We start from the raw sequence: 17,343 nt of genomic DNA, 5'->3' as shown, positions 1-17,343 counted from the left end.
GGTAAACGGACGTTCAGAGGGCAGTTGGTGCTTTTTTCAGCTGCCCCTGAACTCATCCAATGTTATCTTATGTGTACATGTACACAGGTTCGTTTAATGTCATTTTTAGGCAGTTGTGTTTAGAGGCTTTTTTCTTTGAAGGAAACAAAATGAGTTCAGACGCTGAAGTTTCCGACTTTTCAGATGCCAAACGCGTCTAAACGTGGCTAAACACGGCACCGGCGTTTAGCCGCGTTTTCATTTAGAAGCGTTTTTAAAGGTGCCCTATTTTTTTTACATTACAAAAACTTAAAAATGATAGCAAATGATGAAAAACCACAAAAATTTTTTTTTAAAACTTGTAATTGCTTGCAATGCTTCATAGACCATTTATATACCCCTAATGAGCCCATTAAATTTTTTTTTTTTGAAAAGAAAAAAAGGCGGCCTCAACGTGCAGAAGTAAAACTTTATATTTCCCAAAAGGGTTAAAAACACTTACAAAAGGGTGGATGGGTAGGAGCACATCATATTAGTAATATGGCAGGTGGTCCGGCATTCTGGTAGTCCCAAGAAGTCTCAGGGATATCCGGAGGTGTAATTCTATGGTAGCATATTCTGAAATGGCCAGCACATGGAAGACAACTCTCCTGGATACTGGGAGGACAGCTATGCTGTCTGAGACAGCATGCAAGCCGAATCCATGAAGTGACGTCAACAGGAAGGGACCAACAACCAGCGTGGACAGCAAACCGGATGTGATGTCATCAACATGCGACGCGTTTCGGAACAGCTAATTGGTTCCTTCTTCAAGCAATGACTGTGATTTTTTTTTGGAGTGGGGGGGGGCAGCATTTCATTCTTGGACCCAGGCAGCACAATGTCTTGGGCCAGCCCTGGTGGTCTTGCTCTTCCGATTTTATTTGGACGAATACTGTTACTGATTGAATGAAAATCGTATCTGGTATCGTACGAGGAAAATTTTTGATGTTTGCCCCTTGGAATAATTTTGGATGAACTGTTGTGATCGGCTCTCGAAATGCTGTGTACAGTACTGACGATCAGAATATCGTATGATTGCTTAGAAAGCAGTATTTTTCATCCAATTTTCTGACCATGTGTACTAGGAGTAGCCTCCCTGGCGGTTTTCCCGAGTGTGGCTCGGGGTTAAAATTCAGGACCATTAGCGGTAACCCCGAGCCACACTCGGGATTACATCGCAGGATCCTGGTGTGGCTTTACTTACCTTGTCCCTGGGATTCTGTGATGTCCCCCGCTGTGTCTGCGGGCTCCGTCCTCCTTCGAAGCCTCTCCGTGCCAGGCTCCGTTCCCTGCGAGCGGCGCGATGCACGGGGGCGGAGCCTGGCGGCAAATTCAAAAAAGTGTAAAATCATATACAGTACTGTAATCTTACAGATTACAGTACTGTATGAAATTATTTCACATCCCTTTTGTCCCCAGTGCTTTGTCCTATGCCCTGCATGCAGTTTTATGTTATATATACTGTTCTTTCTGCCTGGAAACTGGAGATTGTCCATAGCAACCAAAAAGTGTCCCTTTACATCAAAAGTGGCTTTAGACCAGCTAGAAAACAGCGATAGTAAATTAGCAGAATTGAGCGATAGTGAATCGTGGGGAAATTTATTTTATTATTAATTTTTTTTTTTTTAATTATTTATTTTTATTTATTATATTATAACTTATGTTTTTGTGTTTCAAACTTTATCATACCCGGGATATCTACTAGACTCTTGTTTGGACAGATTTAAGTGTGTTATTGTTAAGAATTACAGACTTACAATATAAAACGCCAAATTTCCATGCAAAATAATTGTACCGCTTTCAGCACCTAAAATCCGAAATAATCATACCTCCAGGGAGGTTAAGAAGATGTTAGTAAGTCTTTTCATCGTCCTCCCATAACTCCTTTCTCTCCTTAATGAACTCGATTATCGTCTCTTTTTGAGGTATAATTGTCCTCCTCATAGAACTTTTCAGAGGTTTGAATACCTAAAGCCAAAACTTTTGTTCCAGTTTGGACAGAGTAGAGTATTGTGAGGACATTTGTCTTTTTTTTTTTTTTTTTTTTACATTAGATACACTTTCAGCTGATTTGGGAAACAAATCTGAAACTGAAAATGCAGCCAGTACGTTCCCTAAGGCTCCATTCACACTAGCGCGTTTTTTGATGCATTTTGCATTTTGCAGAAATGCATGGGAATTTTTTAACATGGGTTCCTATGGAACATGTTCACATCAATGCTTTTTTGTATCTCTGCGTTTTTGGAAAGGGTCGGGGACTTTTTTTCATGCAAAAAGCAGCGTTTTGCATGTAATGGATTTCAATGGACAAGCATCAAAAACGCAAGTGCACCGTTTTTGCAGCGTTTTTGGTGCGTTTTTGGTGCGTTTTTGCCTTTTTTTTTTTTTTTTATTTTTTTTTTTTGTAATTTTTTTTTTTAAGACTGTAAAAAAAAATGAAAAAAAAAAAAAACGCGGCAAAAACGCAGCAAAAACGCTACAAAAACGCTGCTCAAAAACGTGCCAAGCATGAAAAAAAAACCTCCAAAAACGCTCAAAAGCAACATGCATAGGTGTGAATCGAGCCTGATTGCACCGTGGGAGGCAGTACAGGAAAAGCTGGAAAAGCCTGCTGAAATGTGGCTGCAATTAAATATGTCAAATCTGGACTAAAGGTATTGTGATTAGCCTTTCAGTGAAGGCTTAAAGCAGCAGTTGCCTATAACTAGTTTTAAGTTATCTGTCTATTATAATTAGCCGTGCTGTTAGATTTTCCATCCCTCTTGATTGGCTGAAGGCCGCAATCTTTACTCCTAGCATGAGCATTGGATCAAGCAAAAACAGTCACTCACCATTTCTAAACCTCCCTGTGGAATAGGACAGGCACTTACTGGGGGGCTGCACCCCACTAACATCTTGCTGTGCTTCTTCAGGCTCCAGTGCAAGAATATTTACATAGCTTTCCTCCTGCATCCTGCTCCATAGGTCATGGCAGGCTCCACCTAGATCAAAAGATATGTCATTATATTTCTATGTAAGAAGTGTCATTTTATAATACACACACACACCATATCTTATAATACAGTGCGCCCATTGTGCTTTCAACACTGGATTTTCTCATTATGAAAGCAATACATTCTATGCCGCATATACTAAAACTGCCTTTTAACCCTCTGTGCAGACTCTGCAAACCTGTTTGAGGAATCCTATAATAAAAATATAGAACAGCAAACAAGTAACACTCAAAATTCACAGTAAAAAAAATGACTATGGGCTAAAAATGACTATGGAGGTGACAAAGGGCTATGTTGTACATTGTGATCACATGAAGCATACCATGAATATAGCTCTCAGAGTATGGAGGCTCAGCAGCTGTCATTTTATACCACCAAAGTAAATCTGACCATGTACATTTCAATCTGATTCAGACTTATTGTTTTATATATTCTTTATGCCGGCCCTTACAAATGGGCCCTTAATTTGGTACATTTAAAGCTGAACTTTAAGCAGATATTAAAGCTATAAATGCAGATCTGTATCAATAAACATCGTTCAGGGCCCATATACACTATTGCATGGTATATGTGTTGCCGGATTGCAGTGCCATGCATTTCAAATGTAACCCCAATGCACTAAGAAAACACACTTGTATTGCATTGTCACCAATAGTCTATGTCTGATTTATGACATGTTAGGATGCTTTGGCAGCCCATTATTTCAATAGGCTGTATTAATGAAATTCACGTTATTGTGCGACATAATGCATGTCAACACAGCGTCAATGCACTAACACACCACAAAAATGGAAATGTATCAGATTCTTGCAGTCCCTGTACAGCAGAGATCAGACTGGGAGAGGGAGAAGTACTTATGTGCTAATAAGAGAGATGCTGATAGGAGGAGAGAGTGGAGTGACTATTATTAGTCTGCTGGTTCTCCTTTCACTGTCCAGTCAAAGGTGGGGGGGGGGGAGAACAAGGCCTGTAAGGGCCAGTTCACACCACATGCAGTTTTTTTTCTGCCTCAAAAACGCATGGAAAGTAGGTTATATGGTTTTCAATGGCATAGTTCACACCAGTGCTTGCAATTCCAGTGCGTTCCAGTTCCAGAAAAAAAAAAAGTAGAACATGCTGCAATTTTCCTGGACTGGACTGTACTGGAACGCTGTAAAATGCATCAAAAACTCACTGGAACGCACCTAAACGAACCAAAAACGTACTGGGACACACATGTCTTTATTTAAGGATAAGAAAAAAGAGGGGGAAAAATGCACTGTAAGCATCAAAAACGCACCTAAACCCACCAAAAACGCACTGGAACGCATCAAAAACACATCAAAATTGTGCATGCAGAAAAGCATCTGGAACACATCCGGACTGCGTTTCTATGGTGTGAACTGGCCCTACGTGTTGCATTGCTCTCTGAAGAGTGATCCATGTTCAGATCACTCTTCAGAGGGCATTTGACAGGCGGTGAGGAGGTGATTTATTGCTTCCTCACCCTCCATTTTAACCCCTTACACCCTGCACCAGCACACTGCAACCATGTACATTGCACTCAGTTGAGGGATGGCTACAGGGCGCCCCCTATCATTTTAACTGGTCATCTGCATCAGGTGGTACAGCCCACTGATTGCAACAGTGAGGATAATTTTTGCAGAACATCACAGCTGCGGCATATGTACAGTTCACTTTGCAGGTAAGGAGGAGAGGTTGAGGGGTGGTAATACCGCGGCTCAAGTGCACATCATTTTTATTTTATTTTTCTGTCCCCCAAACACAAGTGTAAACGAGTCCTAAGACTAAAGACAGCTCACATGTGAAGGTTGGCCATTCTCTTCTGTGGGATAACAGGAAATAAATGCATTGCAGAGATCGCGCCCCACTTTCTTTTTCTGTATTGATTTCCTAAAACTGGTTCAATAATATAAAAATCTCTTTCTGTCATTTCTGTCCCCTCTATGATTATCTTGGTGCACTGACTAATTCCAGCTATTCAAACAGTCCTTATCTCTAGACCAATAAATGCACTCAGGATGTAGGAAATGATTCATGTTAAATATGTCACATGCATGAAAGTAAGTCTGACGATTGTATTGTTTTCTGTGTCATGCAACCCCGCCAAATAGATTAACAAAGGAACATTTTCTTACTGGAAAATTAGGATGTAAATACTAAAGGATACCTTTAGAAAGCAGTGAAGGTGATATTGGCCAGACATTCACTGGTGGTGAAACAATCACTGCCATTTAAAATCACATGCACCATGAAGATTCACCTACAGTGAATGTTTGGTGAATGTCAGGTTAAAGTAAAATAGAGCTGCACGATTAATCGTTACAAAAATCGCAATCTCGATTCAACCTCCTTCACGATCTTAATCCGGCATTACCACGATTCATGTAACAAGTGCAGAGCCATTCTCTGCTCAGAGCTGTCAAAGAAAAAAAAAGACAGAAAAAAAAAAAAAAATAGACAGCCGATGCAGAACGAAAAAATTTGTTTTGTTTCATTTCGTTTCGATTCGTTTATTTACATAAATTTGTTTAATCCCTTTAATTCATTTTCGGAATTAATTTTGTTTATTCGTATTTAAATCGATTAGAATTTTCGAAATTCGAATAGTTTTCAAATCAATTTCGAATAGTTATCGGATTCAAATAGTTTTTCATTTTCCAAAGAGAATAAATAATAGAATCGAAAATAAAGGATTAGAATAGAAAAAATATAATAAAATAGAAAAGAATATAAAAGAGCAGCCGTTCTCTGCTCAGAGCTGTCAAAGAAAAAAAAAAGAAGACAGCCGGTTAGACATGTGCAGAACTAAGAAATTTGTTTCCTTCGATTCGTTATTTACATAAATTCGTTTAGTTAAATTCGTTTAATCCCTTTAATTTGTTTTCAGAATTAGTTTTGTTTACTTGTATTCGAATTTTCGGAATTCGAATAGTTTTCAAATTCGAATAGTTTTCTAATCAATTTCGAATGGCTTTGGAATTCGAATCGTTTTCCATTTTCCAAAGAGAATAAAATAGAATAGAAAATAAGAGAATAGAATAGAAAAAAACTATAATAGAAAAGAATACACCAGAAAATAAAAGAATAGAATATAATGGAATAGAAATGAATAGAATAAAATAGAAACAATATACCAATCTTCTGAAATTGAAATAGAAAAGAATAGAAAAGAATATAATTAAAAAACAATAGAATAACATAGAAATAATATAACCATTTCCCAAAATTCAAATGGAATCAATTCAAATTTGAATAGAATATAAAAGAATAGAATAGAAAATAACAGAATAGTGTATAAAAAAACGTAGAATAGAATAGAATACAAAGAATATATCCAGCTTCCTATTCTAATCTATTCTTTTCTATTCTATTAAAATTCAAATTGATTCTATTGGTTATATTCTTTCTATTCTATTCTACTGTTTTCTTTAATTCTATTCTTTTTCTATTTGTTTATTCTATTCTATTCTATTCTTTTCTATTCAAATTCAAATTTATTCTATTCAAATTTCGGAAGATGGTTATATTCTTTTTCTATTTTCTATTCTATTCTCTTTGTAAATTGGAAAACTATTCGAATTCCAAAACTATTCAAAATTTATTTGAAAACTATTCAAATGGATTTGAATGCGAATTTCGTCCAAATTTTTATTTTCGTTATTTCGGTTTCATTTTAAATTTGTTACTATTGTAATTCGGAAATTCGGTTACATCCGAATTTCCGAAAAACAAAAATTTGTCCGAATTTCAATTCGGAACCAAACAAACTGCACATGTCTACAGCCAGTGTTTTGTCAAAACAGCCAACTCGTCCAAATTTTCAACCACGTCACTTCCGGTGACTCTCCAGCATCAGTAATTGTAGATTTGAATGAGTTTGCTGTTTTGACACAACACCGGCAGCGTATACACAATGGTACATGCTATAATGAGTGGACATTGTTAGTCTGCCCGCTACTAACCAACAACATGGCTGCCTTCAAGGTGGCGACAACTTTTTCTTCCTTAGCCACTGCTCTGTGAAAACAGCCAAATCGTCATGTATCGTAGTGTATACGCTGTTTGTTTTATCAACAGCCATCAAAATCTTTATTTACTGATGCTGGAGAGTAACCGGAAGTGACGTGCTTTGAGATTTCAACGAGTTGGCTATTTTGACAGAACACTGGCAAAGTTCATCACAACATTGCTCAGCACTGAGATAAAAAGAAACATTGTATAATTTGGTTCTTTTAGATCAAAGGGATGAACTTCGGTCTGTAAATGAGGGCAGTTTAACCCCTTCATGCCTAAGCCCTTTTCTGACACTTGTTTTTTGCAAGTTAAAATCTGTATTTTTTGCTAGCAAATTACATAGAACCCCCAAGCATTATGTTTTTTTTTTTAGCAGAGACCCTAGAGAATAAAATGGCGGTTGTTGCAATATTTTATGTCACACTGTATTTGTGCAGCGGTCTTTCAAAAGTAATTTTTTGGAAAAAAAAAAAACGAAACAGTAAAGTTAGGCAAATTTTTTGTATAATGTGAAAGATGATGTTACGCAGTGAGAATCGTGATCTTTATTCTAAGCATAAAAATCGTGATTCTCATTTTATCCAGAATCATTGTCGTGTTGATACGAATATTCATACTACGATTTTCAGTACATTTGATGACTTGACAAATGTCGTACTTTAAAATTTTCTTTGCTTTTAACATTCGATTTTGGAACCAATGGACTTTTCCAAACATAAATCATATACACTATTAGAAATTTGTTCGAGAAAAAGTTTCCATCCTGCTCCATTGAATTTTCTTATCACTGTGGTTGAAAGTACATCATTTTGACCCAATAAAATGTATTGTTTTTAGAAGATTTGTGCTACTGTATGGCCAGCTTAGGGGAGGGTTATAGCACGTCAGTTTTTTTTTTTTTTTTCGATCTGTGTCTCAATTGAGGAGATTTTTCTTCACTTGCTGCCCCATAGCCACAAGAAGAAGTGAGAGGAAATCCCTCCAAAGTGAGGCAATCCTTGGTTGTCACCAGAACAAATGTCCCCATTCGAAGAGTCCCCCTCTTTCCTGTTCTGGTGACAGTCCAACATTTGGGATTTATTTTCACCCTCTGTGATAATGGTAAACAGGACAACCAGAGAGGGTGAATCTCCCTAACTGGGACACAGGTAGCAATAAAAACCGGACAGGTGTTCTAACCCCTCTCCACTCTATCCTAAACTAAAAATAAACAGGTCAGAGATCAGATTAAGTCTGACAGTTACAAAAAAACACAACTAAACTTGTAAAAAGAAATATCTGCGCTAAAAGTGAATAATGTGCAATACAAACATAAATGTGCAAATCAATCACAACTGCCTGACCCCACACCCAACACACTCAGGAGCTTGGAGACAGAATGTGACATAAGACAGCTGACTGGGCAGTAAAGGCCTCAGCAATGACATATTCCCATTGTGATAGAATGTCAATTCTAAAACTCAGCATGGAAATACATTGAGGGAACATATCTGCCTAGTTTCCATTCCAACAAATCCAATAGTAATCTGGTATTTATGAAAAACCTAATCCACAGCCTGTGGTTCTGATGGCCCGGAATTCCTTCCTCATGCTAGTGATCCCTCTGGTGATAACTAAAGATCTATATACAGTAGAGGAATCAGGATCTCTTTCCTCCTGCTGGGATTCCCTCTAGTAATAACTAAAAATCTTTTTAGGGGAATCAGGACCTCCTTCTTCCTGATGATGATTCTGTTAGTGTTCACTAAAGATCTATATAGGGGGTATCTGGACCTCCTTTCTCCTGATGATTATCACTCTAGTGATGACTAAAGATCTATATATGGGTATCCAGACCTTCTTCCTCCTGCTGATGATCACTCTAGTGATGACTAAAGATCTATATAGAGAAATCAGGACCTCCTTCCACTCGCTAATGATCGCTCTAGTGATGACTAAAGTCTTATATAGGGGTATCCAGGCCTCTTTCTTCCTGCTGATGATCACTCTAGTGATGACTAAAGCTTTATATAAAGAAAGCAGGACCTCCTTCCTCCTGATAATGATCGCTCTAGTGATGACTAAAGACTTATATAGGGGTATCCAGGCCTCCTTCTTCCTGCTGATGATCACTCTAGTGATGACTAAAGATTTATATAGAGAAAGCAGGACCTCCTTCCTCCTGGTAATGATCGCTCTAGTGATGACTAAAGACTTATATAGGGGTATCTGGACCTCCTTCCTCCTGGTAATGATCGCTCTAGTGATGACTAAAGACTTATATAGGGGTATCTGGACCTCCTTCCTCCTGGTAATGATCGCTCTAGTGATGACTAAAGACTTATATTATTATTATTATTATTATACAGGATTTATATAGCGCCGACAGTTTACGCAGCGCTTTACAACAACATTAGGGCAGACAGTACAAGTACAGTACAATTCAATACAGGAGGAATCAGAGGGCCCTGCTCGTTAGAGCTTACAATCTAGGAGGGAGGGTCAAGTTATACAAAAGGGTAATAGCTGTGGGGGATGAGCTAATGGAGAAAATAATGCAGTTGTTAGATGGAGGCAGGATAGGCTTCTCTGAAGAGGAAAGTCTTCAGGGATCGCCTAAAAGTGGATAAATTTGGAGACAGTCTGACAGATTGGGGTAGGGAATTCCAGAGGATGGGCGAGGCTCGGGAGAAGTCCTGGAGGCGGATATGGGAGGAGGTGATGAGGGAGCTAGAGAGCAGGAGATCTTGGGAGGAACGGAGATGGCGTTTAGGTTGGTATTTTGAGACTAGGTTAGTGATGTAGCTGGGGGCACAGTTGTGGATGGCTTTGTAACTTATTGTTAGTATTTTGAATTTAATTCGTTGGGCGAGTGGCAGCCAATGGAGGGATTGGCAGAGAGGGGTAGCAGACACTGATCGGTTTGTAAGGTGGATGAGTCTGGCAGCAGCATTCATGATGGACTGAAGGGGGGATAGTCTATTTAAAGGTAAGCCAATGAGGAGGGAGTTGCAGTAGTCGAGGCGAGAGATAACCAGGGAGTGAATCAGGAGCTTTGTAGTTTCACTGGTTAGAAAGGGACGTAGTTTAGAGATGTTGCGGAGGTTGAGGCGGCAAGCTTTGGAAAGTGATTGGATGTGGGGCTGAAAGGAGAGTTCAGAATCTAGGATAACACCTAGCACCCTGACATGTGGGGACGGGTGGATGGTTTTGCCATTGCTCTTCACAGAGAAGTCAGGGGAAGAGGCACGTGGGGGAGGAAATATTATAAGCCCGGTTTTGGACAAGTTGAGTTTGAGGAAGTGGTGTGACATCCATACAGATATGTCGGTTAGTAAGTTAGTGATGCGTGAGGAGACTGATGGAGTGAGTTGAGGGGTGGAGAGATAGATTTGTGTGTCATCAGCATAGAAATGATATTGAAAGCCATGAGAGGCTATCAGCTGACCCAGGGAAGAGGTGTAGATTGAAAATAAAAGAGGTCCAAGAACAGAACCTTGGGGGACCCCGACAGAGAAGGGAAGAGGAGTGGAGGAAGTAGAATTGTAAGTGACACTGAAGGTGCGTTGGGATAGGTAGGATGAGAGCCACTGAAGAGCACAGTCACGGAGACCGATGGAGTGAAGTTTTTTGAGGAGGAGGGGGTGGTCAACCGTGTCAAAGGCAGCTGAAAGATCCAGAAGTAGGAGTACAGAATAGTGTCCGTTGGTTTTTGCAGTTAGTAGGTCATTTGTGAGTTTTAAAAGAGCAGTTTCTGTGGAGTGTTGAGGGCGAAATCCAGATTGAAGGGGATCAAGAAGGTTGTTTTTAATGAGGTGGTCACTCAGTTGGTTGTAAACCAGGCGTTCAAGGAGTTTAGAGGAAAAGGGGAGCAAGGAGATAGGGCGTAGGTTGTTAAGATTGGTAGGGTCCAAGGATGGTTTTTTGAGTATGGGAGTGACCAGTGCATGTTTTAGAGCATCGGGGAAGACGCCAGAGGTGAGGGAGAGATTGAAGATGTGGGTTAGAGAGTGTAGGATGGGGTCAGAGGGTGACCGTAGCATTTGAGAGGGAACAGGGTCCAGGGGACAGGTAGTTAGGTGGGCGATAGAAAGGAGTTTAGCAACTTCGTCTGGAGTAGTAGATTTGAATAGAGGTAGTGTCAGTTGTATCTGTTGACATGGGGTCTTAGCTGGGGGAGATACCTGTAGAGTGGAGATTTCATCACGGATTGTATCAATCTTGTTTTTGAAGTGATTAGCGATTTCCTGGGCAGTGAGTAAATCAGTGGGGGGAGGCGGTGGAGGACAAAGTAGAGAGTTGAAGGTAGAGAAGAGTTTACGGGGATTGGATGAGAAGGTATTAATAAGAGTTGTAAAATAGGTTTGCTTGGCAGTGTGGAGGAAAGAATAGTATTTTTGGAGGGAAGATTTGTATTGGTTGAAGTCTTTGAGAGACTTAGTCTTGTGCCACAGACGCTCAAGAGCGCGACTACGTTTTTTGAGAATTTTAGTGTCATCTGTTTGCCAGGGTTGTAGGGGTCGAGGCCTGATTCTGCGTGTAGTAAGGGGAGCGAGCTTGTCCAGGGTGGAGGACAGAGATTTATTGTAGATGGATATGGCTTGGTTGGGGCAGGACAGGGGGGAGATTTTGTCATAGAGGTGGTCGGTAGCAGAGTAGAGGAGAGAGGAGTTGAAGTTGCGAAAATTTCTACGGGTGACGGTTAGGCGATTGGAGGGAAAGGTGGTGGAAGACAGGGGGAGAGAGAAACTAATAAGGTGGTGGTCGGAGAGAGGAAAAGGATTGTTTGAGAAGTTGCATGGAGTGCATAGGTAAGAGAATACAAGGTCAAGAGTGTTGCCATCAGAGTGAGTAGAAGCCTGTACCCATTGCTTCAGGTCAAATGAAGAGGTTAGACTAAGAAGTTTAGAAGTAGCAGGAATGTTTGTATTAGCAGGGATGTTGAAATCACCGAGAAGGATTGTGGGAATTTCCGAAGAGACAAAGTAGGGTAGCCAGGCAGAAAACTCATCAAGGAAAGTCGATAATGGTCCAGGGGGCCGGTAGATCACAGCAATTCTTAGGGAAGTGGGAGAGAATAGACGTATACAGTGGGCTTCGAATGATGAGAGTGAAAAAGAGGGAGGAGGGTGAATAACCTGGAAGGTGCTCTGGGGGGATAGGAGGAATCCCACTCCACCTCCCTTGCGTCCATTAGGCCTGGGGGAGTGAGTCCAGTGAAGGCCACCCTGGGAGAGGGAAGCAGGAGAAGGGGTGTCATATTCGTGGAGCCAGGTTTCTGTGAGAGCAAGTAGATTAAAGGAATTAGTGACAAAGAGGTCATGAACAGCAGTGAGTTTGTTGCAGACAGAGCGGGCGTTCCAGAGGGCGCAGGAGAGAGTGAGGCTGGTGTTGGCAAGAAGAGGAATGGAGACTAGATTGTGTAGATTGCGACTACTGCCAGAGGGTGTAGGGTGATGGTGATGGGTGTGTTGGGCACAGTTAAATAAAGTGGGCCCAGGGTTTGGGGAAATATCTCCAGCGATTAGGAGAAGCAGAAGAGTGAGGGAGGTAATATGAGAATATGATTTGTATGAGGGGACATGCTTCAGTATCCTGGGGGGTATGTTAGCAAGTGGACTTAGAGTTAGAAAGAGGTGATGAGTGCAGTAATAGGGGGAGGGGAGAAGTGAGGGTGATATGTACAGGTTGTGGGGTGGAGCAGAGGGATGTAGAAAAGAGAGTTTGAGGAGAGAGGCAGCAATTGTGAAAAGGAGGAGAGGTAAAGAGTGCATGTTTCAGAGAGGAAGATGATAAGATTAGGAAATGGGGTCACCTGCAGTCTTTTATAGTTTGCTTTGTGCAAATCGCTGAAGTGCAAGAGCGGAAGTGCCACTTATTTTAAGAACGCCACTTCTTTGGAAGAACCCCCTGTATGTGCAGCCCCCTGTATGTGTTCCCCCGTAAGGAAGGCCTTGTTTTTATACTGTGTGTTGGGTGTGGGTTGAATCTGGCAATTAATCAATTAGGAGGGCATATTAGCAACACAGCTAGCAGGGCATAACTTTCACACCACAATCAAACTGCAAGGGGACTAAAAGGCCAAAATTGTAAAGATAAGGGAACCCATAATTTAGGTAAGACTTAATGGCTAAATAAACATTGAAATAATGTGAGCATGGCTACAGATGGAGTTGAAACAGTGGTGACAAACAGATTTACCCAATAAGCTTTTTTGCAGTCATGCAATGTTCAGTTTTAAGGTATGTGGAGATATAAACGCAGGTTTACCCAATAAGCTTTTTTGCAGTCATGCAATGTTCAGTTTTAAGGTATGTGGAGATATAAACGCAGGTTTACCCAATAAGCTTTTTTGCAGTCATGCAATGTTCAGTTTTAAGGTATGTGGAGATATAAACGCAGGTTTACCCAATAAGCTTTTTTGCAGTCATGCAATGTTCAGTTTTAAGGTATGTGGAGATATAAACGCAGGTTTACCCAATAAGCTTTTTTGCAGTCATGCAATGTTCAGTTTTAAGGTATGTGGAGATATAAACGCAGGTTTACCCAATAAGCTTTTTTGCAGTCATGCAATGTTCAGTTTTAAGGTATGTGGAGATATAAACGCAGGTTTACCCAATAAGCTTTTTTGCAGTCATGCAATGTTCAGTTTTAAGGTATGTGGAGATATAAACGCAGGTTTACCCAATAAGCTTTTTTGCAGTCATGCAATGTACAGTTTTAAGGTATGTGGAGATATAAACGCAGGTTTACCCAATAAGCTTTTTTGCAGTCATGCAATGTTCAGTTTTAAGGTATGTGGAGATATAAACGCAGGTTTACCCAATAAGCTTTTTTGCAGTCATGCAATGTTCAGTTTTAAGGTATGTGGAGATATAAACGCAGGTTTACCCAATAAGCTTTTTTGCAGTCATGCAATGTTCAGTTTTAAGGTATGTGGAGATATAAACGCAGGTTTACCCAATAAGCTTTTTTGCAGTCATGCAATGTTCAGTTTTAAGGTATGTGGAGATATAAACGCAGGTTTACCCAATAAGCTTTTTTGCAGTCATGCAATGTTCAGTTTTAAGGTATGTGGAGATATAAACGCAGGTTTACCCAATAAGCTTTTTTGCAGTCATGCAATGTTCAGTTTTAAGGTATGTGGAGATATAAACGCAGGTTTACCCAATAAGCTTTTTTGCAGTCATGCAATGTTCAGTTTTAAGGTATGTGGAGATATAAACGCAGGTTTACCCAATAAGCTTTTTTGCAGTCATGCAATGTTCAGTTTTAAGGTATGTGGAGATATAAACGCAGGTTTACCCAATAAGCTTTTTTGCAGTCATGCAATGTTCAGTTTTAAGGTATGTGGAGATATAAACGCAGGTTTACCCAATAAGCTTTTTTGCAGTCATGCAATGTTCAGTTTTAAGGTATGTGGAGATATAAACGCAGGTTTACCCAATAAGCTTTTTTGCAGTCATGCAATGTTCAGTTTTAAGGTATGTGGAGATATAAACGCAGGTTTACCCAATAAGCTTTTTTGCAGTCATGCAATGTTCAGTTTTAAGGTATGTGGAGATATAAACGCAGGTTTACCCAATAAGCTTTTTTGCAGTCATGCAATGTTCAGTTTTAAGGTATGTGGAGATATAAACGCAGGTTTACCCAATAAGCTTTTTTGCAGTCATGCAATGTTCAGTTTTAAGGTATGTGGAGATATAAACGCAGGTTTACCCAATAAGCTTTTTTGCAGTCATGCAATGTTCAGTTTTAAGGTATGTGGAGATATAAACGCAGGTTTACCCAATAAGCTTTTTTGCAGTCATGCAATGTTCAGTTTTAAGGTATGTGGAGATATAAACGCAGGTTTACCCAATAAGCTTTTTTGCAGTCATGCAATGTTCAGTTTTAAGGTATGTGGAGATATAAACGCAGGTTTACCCAATAAGCTTTTTTGCAGTCATGCAATGTTCAGTTTTAAGGTATGTGGAGATATAAACGCAGGTTTACCCAATAAGCTTTTTTGCAGTCATGCAATGTTCAGTTTTAAGGTATGTGGAGATATAAACGCAGGTTTACCCAATAAGCTTTTTTGCAGTCATGCAATGTTCAGTTTTAAGGTATGTGGAGATATAAACGCAGGTTTACCCAATAAGCTTTTTTGCAGTCATGCAATGTTCAGTTTTAAGGTATGTGGAGATATAAACGCAGGTTTACCCAATAAGCTTTTTTGCAGTCATGCAATGTTCAGTTTTAAGGTATGTGGAGATATAAACGCAGGTTTACCCAATAAGCTTTTTTGCAGTCATGCAATGTTCAGTTTTAAGGTATGTGGAGATATAAACGCAGGTTTACCCAATAAGCTTTTTTGCAGTCATGCAATGTTCAGTTTTAAGGTATGTGGAGATATAAACGCAGGTTTACCCAATAAGCTTTTTTGCAGTCATGCAATGTTCAGTTTTAAGGTATGTGGAGATATAAACGCAGGTTTACCCAATAAGCTTTTTTGCAGTCATGCAATGTTCAGTTTTAAGGTATGTGGAGATATAAACGCAGGTTTACCCAATAAGCTTTTTTGCAGTCATGCAATGTTCAGTTTTAAGGTATGTGGAGATATAAACGCAGGTTTACCCAATAAGCTTTTTTGCAGTCATGCAATGTTCAGTTTTAAGGTATGTGGAGATATAAACGCAGGTTTACCCAATAAGCTTTTTTGCAGTCATGCAATGTTCAGTTTTAAGGTATGTGGAGATATAAACGCAGGTTTACCCAATAAGCTTTTTTGCAGTCATGCAATGTTCAGTTTTAAGGTATGTGGAGATATAAACGCAGGTTTACCCAATAAGCTTTTTTGCAGTCATGCAATGTTCAGTTTTAAGGTATGTGGAGATATAAACGCAGGTTTACCCAATAAGCTTTTTTGCAGTCATGCAATGTTCAGTTTTAAGGTATGTGGAGATATAAACGCAGGTTTACCCAATAAGCTTTTTTGCAGTCATGCAATGTTCAGTTTTAAGGTATGTGGAGATATAAACGCAGGTTTACCCAATAAGCTTTTTTGCAGTCATGCAATGTTCAGTTTTAAGGTATGTGGAGATATAAACGCAGGTTTACCCAATAAGCTTTTTTGCAGTCATGCAATGTTCAGTTTTAAGGTATGTGGAGATATAAACGCAGATTTACCCAATAAGCTTTTTTGCAGTCATGCAATGTTCAGTTTTAAGGTATGTGGAGATATAAACGCAGGTTTACCCAATAAGCTTTTTTGCAGTCATGCAATGTTCAGTTTTAAGGTATGTGGAGATATAAACGCAGGTTTACCCAATAAGCTTTTTTGCAGTCATGCAATGTTCAGTTTTAAGGTATGTGGAGATATAAACGCAGGTTTACCCAATAAGCTTTTTTGCAGTCATGCAATGTTCAGTTTTAAGGTATGTGGAGATATAAACGCAGGTTTACCTGTGAAGAGAGAACAAAATGATCAGATGGATGGAGCAAGAGCGGAAGTGCCACTTATTTTAAGAACGCCACTTCTTTGGAAGAACCCCCTGTATGTGCAGCCCCCTGTATATATACTTATATAGGGGTATCTGGACCTCCTTCCTCCAGGTAATGATGCATGCTCTGAAGCAAGTACGAGACGGAAGCTATTGGCTACTGGCTATTGAATCTCCTTTTTCTAGTCCCGTCGTACGTGTTGTACGTCACCTCGTTCTGGATGGTCGGACCTTGGTGTGACCGTGTGTGTAAGAAGACAGCTTGAGCGGAATTCCTTCGGAACTCTGTCGGAAAAACCTTCAGAAGTTTATTACGATGGCAAAACCGGTCGTGTGTACAGGGCATAAGGATCTATAGAGAGAAATCGGGACCTTCTGCCTCCTGCTGGTGATCCCTCTAGTGATAACTAAAGATCTTTATATAGGGATCGGGACCTCCTTCATGGTGATCCCTCTAGTGATTTCTTCCACAATTTATTTGTCTTACCCACTATCACACTGCTGGTTTTGCAGGCATCTGAAATGAGCACTCTCGAAACATTTACTTCTGTTGTTCTGGTTAACACTTTACTCCCAGTATTGTACTCTGTGAGAGGATTCTCCTAAGGGTAAGGTGGCCTGTATAATAGAACAATACAGATCAGTAAAGATTTTCTAAACTGCTCATTCGAATGTACGTCCCCAACTTCCCTAACAGCCATCAATGGGCATCCTAAGAGGCAGCTCACCAGAACCTCTAATACATAGAAACATGATGTGTTCCTGTACACACCTACATCATCACCTTTGCCAACCTGACCACAATGATCTTTGCTTCTGTGCGCAGTCATCTATGGAGAGCTTTGAGCTCT

The 17,343-nt window shown here is 39.9% G+C and overlaps 1 protein-coding gene across 3 annotated transcripts in view; it reads right to left on the bottom strand.

The window, feature by feature from the left end:
* USP18 (ubiquitin specific peptidase 18) overlaps positions 1 to 17,343 on the bottom strand; it is a 127,867-nt gene that overhangs the window by 31,626 nt on the left and 78,898 nt on the right. For 2 of the 3 annotated variants that reach the window (XM_073621526.1, XM_073621527.1), the window contains exon 2: positions 2,853 to 3,002. In XM_073621526.1, the coding sequence (XP_073477627.1) occupies positions 2,853 to 3,002 (150 nt within the window). Of the gene's footprint in view, positions 1 to 2,852; positions 3,003 to 16,979; positions 17,111 to 17,343 lie in introns of all 3 variants that reach the window. The other variant, XM_073621528.1, reaches the window with a different exon arrangement.

Source organism: Aquarana catesbeiana, linkage group LG03 (genome assembly GCF_042186555.1).
Source record: "Aquarana catesbeiana isolate 2022-GZ linkage group LG03, ASM4218655v1, whole genome shotgun sequence".
Lineage (NCBI taxonomy): Eukaryota > Metazoa > Chordata > Amphibia > Anura > Ranidae > Aquarana > Aquarana catesbeiana.
The sequence above is the reverse complement of the archived record's forward strand: the minus strand, read 5'-3'. Positions and strand labels throughout refer to the sequence as shown.